The sequence below is a fragment of the Poecile atricapillus genome, chromosome Z, assembly GCF_030490865.1.
Source record: "Poecile atricapillus isolate bPoeAtr1 chromosome Z, bPoeAtr1.hap1, whole genome shotgun sequence".
NCBI lineage: Eukaryota > Metazoa > Chordata > Aves > Passeriformes > Paridae > Poecile > Poecile atricapillus.
The window spans coordinates 22991218-23008748 of NC_081289.1; the positions used below are offsets into that span (position 1 = coordinate 22991218).

General features: G+C 36.7%; 1 protein-coding gene across 1 annotated transcript in view; it reads left to right on the forward strand.

Moving 5' to 3' along the window:
* The window catches only part of LOC131573462 (DNA-directed RNA polymerase III subunit RPC2), a 71824-nt gene that overhangs the window by 17607 nt on the left and 36686 nt on the right, over nt 1-17531 (forward strand). The window contains exons 11-18 of the mRNA XM_058827442.1: nt 1160-1276; nt 1767-1901; nt 6918-7079; nt 10358-10558; nt 11600-11762; nt 13698-13851; nt 15129-15203; nt 15974-16072. Of these exons, the coding sequence (XP_058683425.1) occupies nt 1160-1276; nt 1767-1901; nt 6918-7079; nt 10358-10558; nt 11600-11762; nt 13698-13851; nt 15129-15203; nt 15974-16072 (1106 nt within the window). The remainder of the gene's footprint in view (nt 1-1159; nt 1277-1766; nt 1902-6917; nt 7080-10357; nt 10559-11599; nt 11763-13697; nt 13852-15128; nt 15204-15973; nt 16073-17531) is intronic.

Here is a 17531-nt window from a genome sequence, read left to right on the forward strand (position 1 = left end):
AGATGCCCTGTTGATGTGGGTATGACCATTTCACCAGGAGTAGATGTGCTCCCATTCTAATCTCTGGTATGAAGCCTACAGTAGCAGCTACCCTCTGTCCTGCTAAAGACTCTGCAGAATTCTCTTGGTTCATGTACTTTTTTTAGTTAGCCACAACTTAGGCAGTTTTGCTGGGAGGAAATGAGAATATATTATTCTGCTAGAAGAAGCCTTTGGAGATTAATCTTATTTCTGCTATTTCATTGTAAACTTTGTCAAATCATTCTCTGTGTGATGTTTAGTGTTTTAAAGTGAATACCTTTCTGGTTTTCATATTTGGAGGCTTTTGAGGGTTCCAGCTAGCTTAAAGAGCTCCTAATTCTGAGTCAGATGAGTAAGATGGTGAGCTGGAGCAACACAGAGGAATGTGAAGTATCCAGGAAGTTGGAAAAACAGAAATGCAGAAGTTATTCTGTGCAAGAAATGTCAAATGAAGTTAATAGAGAGATAGCTCTTTGTGGGAAAGGGTAGCAGATGGAAAGGATAACCTGCCATTTAGTGGAGAGGGTGATTCTTTCACATACCTTCATGGCTTCATTTCCAGGCAGGAACTTCTTGTGTGGACTTGGATAGCTTCCTGACAAATCTAACTAGGAATTCTGCAGATTGATTGACAACTGGTAGGAGAGTAAGAGTCCACTGCAAGGCACTCCTGGAGACAGACATGGATGCCACACAGTAGCTTTTGGGGATATTAAACAGTGAGTGTCACCTCATGGTTTAATATCTGAATGAAATAGAGCAAGTACACAAAAGAACTGAAGGTGAAAATTCTAAATAAATGAACTAGATATCTTTGGAATTTATAGAATCCTTTTTTCTATATATCTGCCATATACTTTCTTTCAGTATCATAGTAAAGAATTTTCACCCCTTTCCGTTCCAAATGTTACCAACCTGTGATAAACATGTTGTATGCATAGTCAGTTGTGTCAATTTTCAGGATTTTTTTTCTTAGTATCACTTACATCTTTGTTATTTTGCAGTTTCTTTGGTGTTTGTATCATCCATGGCTGGTGAGATTGCACTGGTTGAGGAATACACACATAACTCCACATATGTGTATATTTGTATAGGTTGAAACTCTGATATTAACTCAGGTTAATTCCCTCCTTCACAGGCATTGAAGTACATTGGAAACAAAGTACGAAGGCAAAGGATGTGGGGAGGCCCAAAGAAAACAAAGATGGAAGAAGCCCGAGAGCTGCTGGCATCAACCATTCTGACCCATGTGCTTGTATGTGACGTTCTGGGAGTTTATTAAACAGGAATAATCTTGTATGGTTATTTATGGTGTGAGCTTTGTTGGCAGGGAAAAATGTCTTTGATGGCTTTGTAGCTGAGATAAAGTAAATCAACCTCAAAATAAAGGGGAAGACTTGGATTGAGTCAAAAGAAATCTTTGTGAAATACTGTACCGTTGAACTAATCAAACTATACTTTTCTGCATAGCCAGGCAGTATCAGGTGTTAATTCAGAACTTTCATCTCATGACCTATACCTTTATTCTGATTTACTTTCGTTTGCTATCTGCTTCAAAGTAACTAATATATATTTTTTTACATTTTTAAGGAAAGTGAAACACTGAAACCCCTTTTGTAGCTCAGTCAGCCCAGATTACCAGTGATTTAAATGGATGTGTTTGTCTGAATGAGAACTAAGTTGCTGATCCTGAAACACTGGTGTGTTTTTGTTTTGATTAGTTTTTTTGGGTTTTTTGTTCACAGGTGAAGGAATTCAATTTTCGTGCTAAGTGCATATACACAGCAGTGATGGTACGCAGAGTGATTTTGGCTCAAGGAGAAAATAAAGTAGATGACAGAGACTATTATGGAAATAAACGTTTGGAGCTGGCAGGGCAGGTGAGTTTTTACTTCAGAGACAAATGTTTCTGGGTTTTGTAACTGTCTCCTATGAAAAAATGTAGAATAAGGAGTATCCCTGTCTTCTCAACTGAAGTGTTTTCCCTCTCAATTTATTTTTATTGGCTTTTCTGTGTTGACTCATAGATCTCTTCCATGACTGAGACTAATACATTATATCCTCACTTCTGTATTGCCTCTTTATACCAGACAAAGGGACAGAGAAGTGCAAATACAGCATCAGTTCCAGTTGTGGCATAACACTGTTAGTGTCGAGAAGGCAGCAGTAAGAGCTGTCCCCCAGTGTTCCCCTCTAAGCAGCTGGGTAAAGGAATAAACTGGGACAAAGAAGGTTCCTGCATGTCAGGTTCAGGCTGTCCCACTGTGAAGAGTCCAGCTTGTGTAACAGCTCACAGAACAGCCGCTCAAGCCTCCCATAATTTGTTGTCATCTGCCTGTCTGGCCTCTAGAGTAGCATGAGTTAACAAAATGAATGTCTCAAAGTTAACTTGAGCAACTAATGAAAGTCAATTTTATGGAGTTCTCTGCTTGCAGAATCTTGACACTGGAGGCAGAGGCAGTATCAAAGGGCTGTAAAAGAGGGAATGGTTTGAGGTATCTGCCTGGAAGCATCCTTTTGCAGAGAGTGGCAGTTCACAGCTGTTGGCCAAACTGCATCCTCCTAATGCAAGAGGAATTGGCCTGTCGGGTGAAAGAACTGCTTGGCTAATATGGATTGGATTTTTCCTTGCCTTGTGTGCTTATTTGGTTAAACAGTTTATATTAAAATGGCTTTGCTGTGTTCAGTACTAATGTAAGTTGGAGTTTCAGTAGTTGGTGTCACCTGTGGTTATTGGTCATGTGTCAGAAATTCAAACAAGTACACAAAATACACTGAATGGCAGAAACTGCATCTCTGCTGCTCACAGCATTTGTGTTGGGATTTCTGTCTCCACACACAAAACAGTGTTTGTTCCTTTTTGTTCCTGTCCAGTGGACATTCTCATTTTATTACACTTTTTAAGATGTGTGCTTGCATATTGTTTCATACTCCTCCTTTCCACCCTGCCCTCTATGTACATATGTGAACACATACACACACAGTGCTATTATTTTAGAGTAAAAAACACAGGCTTTGCTTCTTAGTTTCTGAAATTTCTGAAGTTTAGTCTAGTCCTTAGTTTCTGAAGAAACTAAGAGGGTACTCTTGAACACATTTGAGGCAAAAATGCAATGAAAAAAATGTTTTTAATTTGTTAGTATAAGAAAATTCTCTCTTCAAATTAATATCTTCACTGTTCATCAAATTTTTACCCTGGTGCTGAGACAGAATGTGTTTCTAAAGTGTAAGGAGTAGTAAATGTACAGTAGTGCAATGCTCTAATGGGATAAATATTTTAAGCTGTGATTGATTTCTGCTGTAATATTGCTGTAGTTCAGTATGGATTATAATCAGTAAAATTAGTTTTTGCTTGGTCATCAGATTGTTCTTATTTAACTTTGAAGGATTAGTTTGTTTTTTCCCAATAGTTTTAAAAGCAGAAAGTAGAACAGGTAAAGAATTTTCTACAAGCTGTAAGAATAAAGCCTCTGCTCACACAGATGTTAACAACCAAAGTTGTTTTAAATTATGTGGGAAAAGGTTTTAAATGTAGAGGATCATCACAACAAAGCCAATTCATATTTTTTCTACATCAAGGAGAACTAGGTATGGGGGTTTTAACACTTGTTTAAGAATAGTTCTTTCTCTCTTGTGGTATTTTAAATGGTCATTTCAAGCTGAATGGTTGAATTCCCCTCTGCCATTTTTTTTGGTGAAATACTATTTTTGTTGGATTGCAGACTAAATAGTGTAGAGTTTTTCCAGTTTCTAGATATTTGTGTTTAGCTAAAATTTGTGTGGATAAAGTGGTTGGTGGTAGTTTGTTTTCATTTTTGTTTTTTTAATGCCAGCATGTTCCTGGAATAAAAATCCTGTTGATTTAAAATCTGAATAAATGAAAAAAAAAAAAAGAAAAGATTCCCATGTGAGGAGAAAAACACAGTGGTCTAAACAGTGTAAAGACATAAATGGCATTGTGTTTATAAAAATGTGTGAAAACAATAGCTGCTAATTTCACACCCCATGGGACAAGAGAGTACGAAATGTGCTTTAGCTTTAGATAACAGAGTTGTATCCACTAGCCAAGCTGGTTTACAGAGCTTTCTCTTAGTCTGTCTGCCACTAGAGGCTCGGTAGGCCAGGTGCCAGCTGAGGTGTTAGCAAAACCTACCGATTTCAGGCTTAATCTTTTCACCTACCTTTTCTCTTCCCTTAATGTGTTCATTATTTGCTAAGCATTACTCTGTTCTTTGTCCTCTTTTTTTTTTTTTTTTTTTGTTTTTTTTTTTTTGTTTCTAATGCAGCTTGCTTTGTATGGGTGAGATATGGAACAGCACCAAAATCCGGCACCCTGGAAAGCAAGGGATTTCTACCCTGTGACAAAAGAATACCGCCTTGACTTCAGAGATTGCCTAATCCCAGCTGTTCTGATAATATAATTAAGGCTGCCTAATGTCTTTAATTTTGCAACCAGTTTGTGTGAAAGGGAGAATTTGGCACTCTAAAGGCTTAAACGCTAAATAGCAATCTCAAGGCGCCTAATTAGAATTCTCTGACATTAAGCTAATTGCTGAAACTGTATTTCAGCAGCTTAACTTCTTTATTAATTTTTCTTAGGATTTTCAATGAAAATCAATTGATGAGCTGTCAGTATTTTTTTTTCCTTAAATATAATTTGCTCCTTAGTGCTCCTCTCTGAAGAAGGCTGAAAGGCTCTGGACTAACTATGAAATCCATTGAATATTATCAGTGGCATTCCATCCTTTTTCTTTAATCTCTTGCTCTTGACCTAAATAATGTGGTTATTGTGAGATTCTTCTTTGCCAGATAGTCAGAGCTCTTAGAGTCTGTGAGTGAAATTAGCGAAGTGTGAGGCTTTCCAGACTGGCAAACAGTAACAAGTTGGTGTACTTGGGGTGTAACTGACTTTATTAGTTAGAGAAGAGGAAGGATGGTATGGCTTTACAAACCCCATGCATGGCATATGGAATTCAGAGATTCTTGCAGCTTTTTGATCAAGGAATCAAATATGAAAATGTATTCTGAGTATTTAATGTATTTAAAGTGTTTAGTTAAGTGTTTAAATTCTGCTCAAAGCTCTTGAGATCAAATGTTTACTGTAGTTAATTTCAAAAAAGTTTAGTTCTTAACATGATTGTCATATCAGCCATCTTAAAATGACACATTTCCTCCACTTTACTTTTCCCCTACTTTTGAAATTCTTCCCTTATAATCTTATTTTTGGGGGCTCCAGTGGGTTCTCCTTCCTAAGACAATGCTTCATAAAAGTTCCTTTAATTTCTTGTGGAAATCTAATTTCAACTAAAAGTGAAATCACGGGTGAGTTGGAGGTGACTTGCAGGTGACTGGATTTCTTGTGACAGTGGTGAGAGGGTAGAATTTTGTGTCTGTTAATGGTATTACAAACATCAGGTAGGGAAAAAGGGTCTGCATCACCTTCCTCTCATTCCAAGGTCAGGTCTAAAAAACCTGTCTGTCCAGACTGGCAATAGAATTCCACTTTTGTCAAGGGTTAGCATACAGTGTGTGTTGTCACCAGCTTTACAGTGTCATTTGCCAAATGCTTTGGTCAGCCCAGCTGGAGCACAGAGGTAGAGGAAAGGAGATGAAAACTATTGGTCCATCCTAGGAGAGAGGAATGAGTGTGGTTTACTTTCTTCTTTCCAGAAGGTGGGGACTATGTCTCATGGAGACAGTTAAAATACAGTTTAATTCTGCATATACAAAAATTGTATGGTACAAATTACTCCAGAGTGTCTTAGCTTGTGATGGATGAGCACATAGCTTGTTCTACAATGAGTGCTTTGTAGACTGGGAACTACCATTTCTGGCAGCTGCATTTTTGGTTCTTCTGAAACTTGAAGCTGTTTTAGACTCAAGTCCCAGGACTGGATTGTCAGGCTTTAGAGTTTACATTGCTTACTTGCAAAGCTACTCATTGTGAGCATGAGGTGCGGGTTTAAATGTTTTGGAAAACTGTTGCTGTTGCAAGAAGAGGCTGAGCACACTGAAGAAACAAAGCAGATTGGAGAAAAAAGTCAGATTACAACTTTGGTAGATTTTTTTCTTTTTATGGCTTTTTAAAGAAATAATTAATATACAAGAAATAATTGTCTTTAAAATGCAACACTTTTGACCAGTTCTGTTGCTGGGTTCATTTTGGGTTGATTGTTTGGGGTTTTTTTTTTAATTCAGCTGAGTTATGTAGCTTTATTGCCTAAACTGAAGACTTTTTGGGTTGTTGGTTTTTATTTTTTAAGGGAGAGATTTGAAGAGTATTGCACTTTCCAGATAGTAGCAGTTCTAGAAAACAGTGACAGATGTTGAACCAGGTGACCTCTGTGGGTGTAATTAGTTTTCCACAGATTGTGATTGGCAGAAAGTAGCAGGATAAAAGTGTGTATGAGTAAGGAAGCTGCCTATGAAACCTGAGGTATGTATTAGAGTAAAAACCAGTGTTGCCTCCAAATCTTGTGTGTAATTCAGGGTTGTACATTTAGGGTATTATATCTCTAAAAGAGTTTGTAACTTTAGGGAGGAAGAAGTAAATTAGCTGCATTATAATGTAGCAGATTAGGGAAAATAGTTGGATAGCATAGAGAAGTATGGCTACAATAAAATACTGTGAAGGAAGGATTAAAGCAAAGCAAAAAGGAGTAAGTGCATAAACTTAGACCATTGTACTTAATTTCTATTATGAGATAAGTTCTCTAATACTGTAACAAGGCAAAAAACTTGGGTTAAAATTATCATTTGTGAAACAGAAAAGTTATTTCTACCTGTTAACTGACAATTAGAAAGGTAGAAATATTAAACTTGTGTCTCCCCTCTCCTTCCCCATTTCCTAGACTTGAAGAAGTATAATTTTTCCCTTAACTGTTTTGTATTTCCAGCTTCTTTCTCTTCTGTTTGAAGATTTGTTCAAAAAATTTAACTCAGAGCTGAAGAAGATTGCTGACCAGGTCATCCCCAAGCAGCGTGCAGCTCAGTTTGATGTCGTGAAGCACATGCGGCAGGACCAGATCACCAACGGCATGGTCAATGCCATCTCCACAGTAAGTATTTCTGTTCTCATTCTAGGATGCAAAGCTTTTCCACCACAGTGAATGATGGAAGTGAATACATTTATTTTTGGTGAACCTTCTGGTTTTGGTTTAAAAAGCAGATCTATTTCATGTTCTTTTATAGATTAAAATTGCAAAATTCCGTCACGGGCAGGGTGTTTGGAATTCAGTGAAGAATCAATAATGATCAAGCATCTTTTATTTCAAACTGATGTTTTAGTTTTTGAGAAGGAATGGTAGAAACAGGCAAATTTAAAATAAAAGTGGTCATGGTTGTATTTATCCAACTGACTGTCTTCTAGGTTCTACTTGACTCTGTGGTTTTTTATTATCTGGATTTAGCTGGGGTCAGGTTACATCATTTGTACAAAAGATTTTTGAAAAACAGCAGGAAAACATCATGAACAAGAGGGGAAAAAAATCCCCTCAACCTCAATTTTGAGCTCTTTGAGGGCAATGCCTTTTTATTTTGAAGCTGCTGGAATGAACAAATTTGCAGCATAGAAGTTAGTACTTCTGTGCTAATGGTGCTGATCTATCTAACAGGGAAATCTGTTGCATGCCATAATATCCATGCCATGTTATCCTTTTTAAAAAAAAACCCTTATAATTGCCCTTTAAATTTTGTCTTGGTTGGGTTTTAGTCTGTTTCCATCTTCTGCTGGAACAGATACTCTCATTCACACCAGTGGACAAGAACAATAATAGATACTAACTTTTTCTTTCACCTCAGACATCTGCAAGAGCAATTTGTGAGATTGCTCCTGAAATCCAGCTAGTAGCTTGTAAAAGACTTTGAAATGCATGATTGTTAAAAGAAATTAGATTAGACTTAAGTATTGTAGGAGCTGGTAAAAATTGTGAAACTTAATTTTTAATCTCTGGTGCTCTTGAGAGGGCTTTTCTGCCTAGCATGAAACTGAGGTTTTTCTTTGGTTGTTGTAAACAAATTAACTCCACATACTGCATCCAAAACCGCCAACAGCCTGTAACTTACAAATCCCAGTGTTAAAGCTTATCACTGTTTAATTTTATGAGTGCCCCAAATGTAGTTAAATCTCTACAGTGCACATAACCAAAACAATTGACAGATTTGTTGCTCTAAATGCTAGTGCTTTCTTCTAGCTTGTGCCAGTTTTTCCATTTGGACTGACAGAGATAAATCTGCAAATATTCAGTCCATATTCAGTGAAGTCTTCGTTCTTCCTCTGTCTTTGGACTTTTTTTTACTGCCACATAAGCAGTTAAACACCATCTGCTCTTAAGCATTGAAAAATAATTTCTCAGGAACAATGCCCAGTGCACACCATTCAAGAGATTAAGCAAATACCATAAAAACCATTCTTGGAAATGACAATCTCCAATCTCACCAGAATGCTTCAATGATAGTCTCAAAGAGCATGAAATAACTGAGCAGATTCATAATTACACCAGTAGCATGCAAAAGAATTCATAGCCCTACTGCATCAGCTGTACAGTGGTACTCAGTGATATTTGCTACGGGTCCTCTCCTTACCCTGGAAAAGCCCAGGAAAGAAGGTAGGACAGGCAGTAGTGCCACAAGTCTCATGGACATTCCAGCATCCTAAGAACCACCTGATGCCACTGAGGGGGAAAATTCCCATTCATAAGAGTTCTCAATAGGATGTTCTCAATGGGGGTGGTTTCACAACTGCCCTGGCCCCTTTTGGATTTCTTTTTTTGTGGACAACTTTTGAAAGATCTAGTCTGTCCCTTCCAAAGCATAAAGAATATTTTGTATGACTTCTTCAGGCAGTATTTTTATTTTTTCCTAGTCTTTTTGATTTTAGACTCTTCTGGGCAGCAAAGGAGAAACCACATATTTGTTTAACGTACAGACGCAATACTTTCTAGTGTGAAGAAAAACTACTGATTTATTGTATTGTTCCACTTACAGTCTCATAACTCCCAGTCTTTAGAGAATGAAATGGTCAGTGAGAGAACCCTTCCCAAAGATGCTGAACAAATGAAAAGATTTCTTTTGACTGACTTGCCATTGGGCATGATGTCTTCCCATTTGCTATTACAAATTTGAGATACTTGATAGTCTCCAGTGGAAGCAAATAACAGAGTCATTTGTATGGGTGGTGTTTTCTTCCTGTTGATTACTGAATGGGATTGTGCTGTTAAAAGTGTAAATAAAAAACCCAAGAAAATCTCACCAAAGCCTCTAAAAGGGCTTTGGTGTAGTACAGCAAGCGAGCTTCATATTATTTGTTATTACTGGTGAGCTGAGTTTGGCCAAAATGGTTCAAGAATTAGCAGAATTCTTAGCAGTTCTTGGGACAATGTTATCTTTAGACTGACCAGTAACATGGTGCCTGGAGTAAATAGTATTTCAGACAGAAAATTTCTGTATCCATTGACTCAAGTTCAGAGAACTGGATATGGAATCAATGTCACAAAGGCAAAAATTGTAGCACCAAATTTCAAGATAGCCGTAGGGATTATTCATCTGCTCAGCATAGAATATGTGTCCTGGAATATGCTCTGAGCTCCTCTGTTCTCCTGATTAAAACCACAAGTGATAGTGCCAGTGACAGTCCTGAAACACAAACACTCTGAGATGTGCATGGATCTTGCATTTCATATTTGGTGTAATCCAAATGGAGGTTGGGTAGACCTACTCCTCCCACACCCACACACCCACCCAACCACCCACCCACCCACATACACTCTCTTTTCTGGGAAAACACATCAATGAGTCTTTTTCCTCTGGATTCCAAAAACACTAGGCTTCAAAAAAGTAGAGGGCTTTGATGTCAGACTTCTCCAGCATAAATTTCTGTTTTCTACAAAAGTAACTAATCATGGAAAAGGCAAAACTGAAAGCTCGTGGGATCTATTGTAAAAGTGTTAATATCACTCCAAAGGCCTTCCTTTCTTTTTTAAATACTAAAAAAAAGATCTGTAAAACAAAACCGAAATAATTTGATTTGGCTGAATTTGAGTAATGATTTACCTGTGAGGGACAGATGAAAAAGAATATTTGTGTGATTGAATATGTAATAGCAAAAGTATCCTCTCATGTGAAAGAGCAGTCCTTTTGTTTCAACTTCTATTTAATACTTAGCACAGAAATGCTATAATTAGGAGTTTATAGGCAGATAGTTAAAAACTTTATTTCTATAAATGGGCAACATTTGTTTTGCAAAGCTCCTCAGATACCATTCTGTCTAGACACTGGGCAAAGTTAAGACACAGACAAGCTACACAAATTCTTTTGAAACATAAATTTTATTCTACAGGGAAATTGGTCTCTAAAGAGATTCAAGATGGATCGCCAAGGTGTGACACAAGTCTTGTCCCGCTTGTCCTACATATCTGCTCTGGGAATGATGACCAGGATCTCTTCTCAGTTTGAAAAGACAAGGAAAGTGAGTGGTCCTCGATCACTACAGCCATCTCAATGGGGGATGCTCTGCCCTTCTGACACTCCTGAAGGAGAGGTGAGGAGTTTCTATTTTGCTTTCTGTGTTTCTTGTCCTGAGGAATAGAGACACTTGAATTTGAAGCAAGTAGTCCTCATCAGAGGAATAGTTCTGATGAGGAGGTTTCTGGAGAAATAAACTATTCTCAGCCTGATAACACAACTTGCTTCTTACATGCCACCTGTTTACATCCTGGTCCTCCTTACTATATTGCCTTTTTTCTCCTGCATAGACTGTCTGGAAGCAGTTCTGAAAGTATTTGGCTATATGAGAATGACATGAATAGGTCCTATTTTTGCAGTGGAACTACTTGTTCTCTTCTGATGAGAGCAGAAAAAGAGGAGTCCTAAACCCCTCTCCCTTTGTTGTGTAATAAACATTCTGTTTTGAAGTTGCAGCATCAACCTGCAATGTTTCTGGAAATATGTACCAGTATTTCTTTAGCCGTTAGCTTGAGGAAGAAAACCATCTTTGTACATATTTAAACCAAAAAATTGATTCTGACAGTTTTTTTTGTTTTGCTTTGCTTTGCTTTCCTTTTATTTCTTTTTTTTTTTTTTTCTGAATAGAAGATACTCTTGGGGGAGGAACTCTGAACAATTCAATATGAGCTAGTCTCATTAAGTAGTTGAAATAAAGTTACACTGTATAAGAAGATACTTTTTCATTTAAAAATGTTAATGTTTTTGTTTTACAGGATACGTGGAAAATTGATAAATGGACTGATTTTGTATTTCCATTATGTTGCTGAGTAGCTGAGGAGAGAAATATAGGGTTATACATGGTTGGTTAATTTAAAATATATTTTAGTGCCTGGATTTTTTATTAGCTTGTAAATGCTAAAACATTACATTTCAATGTGATATAGAAAAGCTAACCATTTTTTTCCTCCAAAATTTCAGGGTCATTAATTTGTTTAATTTCTTTCACTTTGTACTTTGCCATCTTTTTGTTTTTGTCGGTCATAAGTACAGTTTGGAGAGGAAAATGCGAGTACGGTATTAACACATAGAAAGAGAAGGAATAAAATTAGTGGGTTTTGGTTTTGTTTTTTCCTAGGCCTGTGGTTTGGTTAAAAACCTTGCCCTCATGACTCATATTACTACGGATATGGAAGATGGCCCAATTATTAAATTAGCCAGTAATCTTGGAGTTGAAGATGTCAACTTGCTCTGCGGTGAAGAACTTTCATACCCAAACGTGTTCCTGGTTTTTCTTAATGGTACGTTACTTTTCAGCAGTCTTGACTCTGATTTGTTGCTGATGGAGAGTTAGGCTTCAGAAACCCTCCAGTAGTTCTTGGAGCACAGTCAACTGCAGATGCTGCTTTCCATGTGCAAATAATTTCCTCTGTAAATATTTTGATAGGGTTGGGCAAAGTAGATGGGCCAGATGATGACACTTAGTTGCATGAAGTTGTGTCTTCAGAACTCTGACTGCAGATGTGTGTAGTTGGGAAATTGAAGCTTTCTCAAATTTCAGCCCTGTTTTTAAGCCCACTTGCATAAAGAGGCACAAAAATATGCACATTCAGCTAGAGGTCTGTTTGTTTTTTCAGATATTGTCAAAGGAGGTACTACTTGTAAAGTACTTTTAAAAGAAAATAACTTCAATTTGTAATATTGTAATAAATTTACAAATTCAGATCTTCCTTTACAGAAAGTATTTAGTTTTCTGTAATCTTTATATATTTTATATATATATATATATTCATGCATTTTAAAGTGCCTTTAAAAACAAAAAGGAAACATCAAAATATTGTTTGGGAAGTTCAGCAGTGCTATTCTCTTTAAAAACTATCTTTGAAGGAGCATCTTGCTTTGTGTGTGATTAGAAAAATTAGGCCATGGAAAACAAGCCTCTCTTGTTAAAGGGATGGATTGGCACACGTGCTTTGCATCTGCACGTTCATATTTCTTTTACAACTGATCTGTTAACATTTCTAAAACAACAGGTACTATGGTATCAGATTTCAAAATACTGACATTTTTATAACTATAACTCTGACTTCAAAGTAGCCTTTTGTCAGCAGCATCCGCTTCCAGGGACCAGTGTGTAACGTCTGCCACCATGAATAAGTTCTTAATTTACCCTTGAATTAAACAGCAGTTGTTCTTCAACCCTGTCTTTTCCCAGTAACATTAGAGCAAGACTTGACCGAACTGCATTCCTTTGCTTTGCTTTTCTGTAGCAGTGTGTTGAAGATAAGGTTCAGTGAAACCACATGCACTCTCTTCTGTCTTGTTTTATGGTCCAAAGACGAGTGCAGAGCCAAAATATTGGACTGTTCCTTCACAAGCTCAGTTTGCAATACGGAAAAAGATAGTACGTTCCCAAATGTGGATGAATTAGTACTAAGTGAGGCAAGCCAAGTTGCTGTTCAGTCCAGTGGTTTGTGGGTTTAATCCATAAAAAATTCAAACTTGTGGACTTGGTCCTGATTTAAACTTATGACTTAAGAGGGCAGATAATCTGTTAAGTACAAGATCTTATAAATTCCCTAAACTATCATCCTTGGTCTTCTCCTTTAAAATTTGTAAAATGTGACCATAGATGTTTATTTTATATATTAAGATTGCTTTTGGCAGGTGACTCTTTAAATGAATTTTGCTCTCTTGTTTGTTCATCATGCATCAGAAGATATAAGTAGGAGCTGAAGTGCCCTGCCAGGATAGCTGAGTTGAGCTAAGTACCTGAAAGAGAAATTCTGGAGCTGATGTGAGTGATCACATATATCAAAATATCAGGACTTTAAAATTTCTGACAAGGCAGCAGGGCCGTTCCTTAGTCTGTTCTTGGAAACCTTGAATCCATTTCAGTACAGGTGAAATTGCAGACTTCAGAGTTGCCAACTTGTGCACCAACTGATGAATGGGCACCTGAGCAGAAACATGCTTGAAGAAAGCTGGAAGAAACATATCATTTGGTTTCTCAGGCTCTTTGGAAGCGTCCAGGTAGATGACTTGTGAAATTCTGACAATTTTGAATCAAAAGGAAAAAAGAGCCAATTCTTACTCACCTTAGTGAAGGGAGATTTTACAAGAACTCATTATTTGCAAGAAGCAGGAAGTACTATGCATGCCACACATGATCAGAATTTGTAAATTGTTTTGGATGTGCTAAGGATGCACCAGGTATTTATTCTCTCTCTGAACAGGTAACATTCTTGGAGTCATACGTGATCACCAGAAATTAGTCAACACCTTTCGGATCTTGCGTCGAGCGGGTTATATCAATGAATTCGTTTCCATCTCTACAAATCTGTCTGACAGATGTGTCTACATTTCCTCTGATGGAGGAAGATTGTGCAGGTAAACTTCTTATCAGAATTACCTCACTACTGAACTGGCTATAAACACTGTTCTATGCTGGGCTAAGACTTTCATGGGAACAGATTTAAACAAATTTAAACAAGTTTAGTACGACTTGAGCATCTCTTTTCTCCTTAAATAGCCGTCATTCAAAACAGGCAGAGGTTGGAAGAGACAGAACGGGTTAATGAATATATACATATTTTAGCATTAACTGGCTGTGTGCATATTCTGTGTGCACTTGAAAAAAGCAGCAGTCACAACTACTGGTGGTATTTCACATTATTCATTAATTGAATCTCAGAGTTGAATGTAGTTTGTGGCATGTCAGAGGCTCCAAAATAGTAAATGTACAAACCATCAATTAATCATACCTGGTCAAGAGATCCAGAGTAGTGGCATATTCAGTGAAATCACTTTTCCAGTCAGGGCTAATATGTGTAGTTGGGGAGATGGGAGTAAAGCTTTAAACTTTTAAAATAAAAGCAAGGGAAATCATGTGGATTTGCAAGGCTTTACCAAGTTTGCTTTGTAGCACCCCTCACCCTGCAATTGTTCAGATATCCCTATTAACCATTTAAAAGTGCTTATTAGTCTTCTAACAGTTATTTAGACTTCAGAGGGGACTCCACAAGTATCTTGTAGCTATTTGCTGCTCTTTTTCAAAGCAACTTGTCCAAATAGCAACAGCCCTTGACGTTGCCTTCTTGCATGCCATCTTTTGTGTCAGTGTTTTTGTGTGGTAGGGAAGCCTTCAGAGATCCATGTGCTGTTGAAATTTATGGATTCGTCAGAGATCACCCACAGTAAATGCCTGTACTTTACAGCATGTAGGCAATTGCAAAATGCAACTTTGCATGTGGACACGTGAGCACAAACTGTTCACTTAGGTTCCTATAAAATCCTTGCAGTAACCACGGTACTAAATGCTGTTCTTAGCTTTGTAGTTGGGGAAATCTCAAATCTTTTAAAGCCAACATCAAAATCTGTAGGAAAAACTTAAAAAAATTTAGTTGAATGATTTAAAGGGGAAAAAATGGCTTTCACCTCAAAATATAAGTCTTGATTTTTTTGATACACATTTTAAATGAATAGTTACTGATTTTATTTATGTGGTTTTATCTGTTAAAGGCAAATACATTTTAAGAACAGTTTATAGAATAAGTTGTGCATAGGCAGGGTTCTTAGTGTAAGTATAAATTAAGTTACCTGTTTAAGTATTTGCTATGGCAATCTTTTTTTTGATATATATATATATATATATATATATATTTCAGGCCTTACATAATTGTCAAGAAGCAGAAACCTGCAGTTACAAACAAGCATATGGAAGAACTGGCTCAAGGATACAGGTACGCAATTCAAGTAGACCATACTAATTTTCACCAAGTAAATACTGTGAAGGTGCTTCAGTCAGTCAGTATTTCACAGTCTTGGTTTAGCTAATTAGAGAAGTCTGCTCTCCTATATAAATTCATAATCTCTGTACTGGAGATTTTCTGTTTAAAGTCAAATTAAGGCTGGTGTTCTTATTTTGTTACTGCTGTGAGCTTTGGTGAGTATACAGAACAAATACATCTCACAGCTTCATCTTTCTGCAAGTGGAAGGTTTGAGGCAGTATCATCCTTCTCCTGATTGAAAAATCAAATACCTCACAGGAGTATCAACTTAACCACCCTAAACTAGGCACATTCAGAGTTTTTTAAAAAGTTTTCAAAGTTTCTGCAAATTCTTAGTTTATATATTTTTTAAAAATGCCACACTCACACAAAGGCATTTAAATTTAGCTCTAATTAAATTTCACAAAACTATCACAAAAACGTACATGATTATCCGTATATTTGCTTACATTTACAGTGATGATGAGTACATATGGGAAGATTTTATTTAGTTGTTCAAGTAAGTAACATTCATCTGTCAGACTGTGAAGCAGTGAGTGGGCAACAGGATTATTTAAAAAAACATTTTTTATCAGTATGTAATATGCACTGAACTTTACATGTAAAAGTATTTATCTGGTTTAACTTTACATATTACAGTCCTTTAATATATACACTAAGTACTTTATGTTTGCAGAAATATAAGACAGTACTTCTTGTGTAATTTTTAATTTATCTGTAGGAATTTTGAAGACTTCTTGCATGAAGGCCTTGTTGAATATTTGGATGTGAATGAAGAAAATGACTGTAACATTGCCCTGTATGAAAATACAATCAATAAGTAAGTATGCATTCAGTAACTAATATGGGAAAATATTTCATAGGGTGACTCTCTGAAATGCAAACATATAAATAATGTTACTATTTTCACATGTACACACTGCTCCCTTGCTAATGGTTGAAACTACTCCAAATGAAAGCTAAAGAAAGAAATCTGTCTGCACACATCCTAAATTATGCATGGGAAGTTACAAAAAATGGTTTAGATTTTGGGAGATCTGTTCTTGCTACTGACTCTCAAAAATACTAACTATTTAAAGGTATATCCTTTCTTTCTCTGGATGTGGCTCTTTTTTTTTTGTTTTGATCATTGGGCTGCTCATCATAAATAATTTTACCCAACAGATGTCCAGAAGGCAAATGGTTCCACATGTTGTTTGATTATCTTAGCATATCATGATTATTTAGAAATTTATTTTCTGGCTATAAAGAGACTCTAGACACCTACCTTACAGTAAACAGAGTGCTGGGATGAGACCTTCCCTTTGACTTTTGGATGTATAATAGGTCCTTATAAAAATGTCTGCATCATTATGTGTACTTTTTACCACACATCTTAAAACCATTTTTGATATGTGATTTTAATTCAGAAATATTTCCAGATCTGTTATGTTTTCCACATATTTGAAGGACCTGCTGCAATTTTTTTTACCCTTGTCTTCTGACTGTGATTAAAGAGCCCACATTAAACGAAGGAGTCTTTTAAATTTTTAAGTCCTCCTATCTTTTTACTGGTTTTTAATGTTTCTCTGACAATATCCTGTGAACTGAAGGCTGAATATGAAATGCTAGAAGTTATCTCTGTGAAATGTTTGATCAGTAGATTTATGCAGAAAATTCTTTTTCCAAATAATCTGTCCTGGTCAAGTATTCCTGCAAGCTAATAGAAATACATCATTGATTTCAGTGGAGCTGGGTGAGCCCTTCAATTATCTTTAACCTTTGCTAAATGTAATGCATTAACTATGCTAATTAAATTGCATTGCTCCTACCCAGGCTTTTGAAGACTTTATCACTTTAAGAAATTACTCTTGCATGCTCTTGACTGAGTTCTGTATACATGAGCAAAGAAGAGCGCACACAATTGCTGTAATTTGTGCCAAAATTAAGTAACTTCCACAAAGCACCGGAGCTGAAAATTTAAGTTACAGGACAACTGACTCAGCTAGGAAGGTTAATGGGAATGTATCACATGAAATCATTGTTTAGTCCAAAAGAGGAGGAGAAAGTGAACTTCCAATGGACCAGTGTGAGGAAAGGACTCCACAACAACTGCCAGGAAGCTCAGAAGATTCTTGTATTGTCCATCAATTGTTCTGAGTTTGGCTTCAATGCTAACAGTGGCTAACAGTGCCATAAGTATCTGAGCTTGCATTCTATGAGCACATTGCTCCTTGTGTTTGGTAATGATACTCCCTACATCCTGAATAGCTGAGTTGTGTCCCCCCTTTCCCCAGATG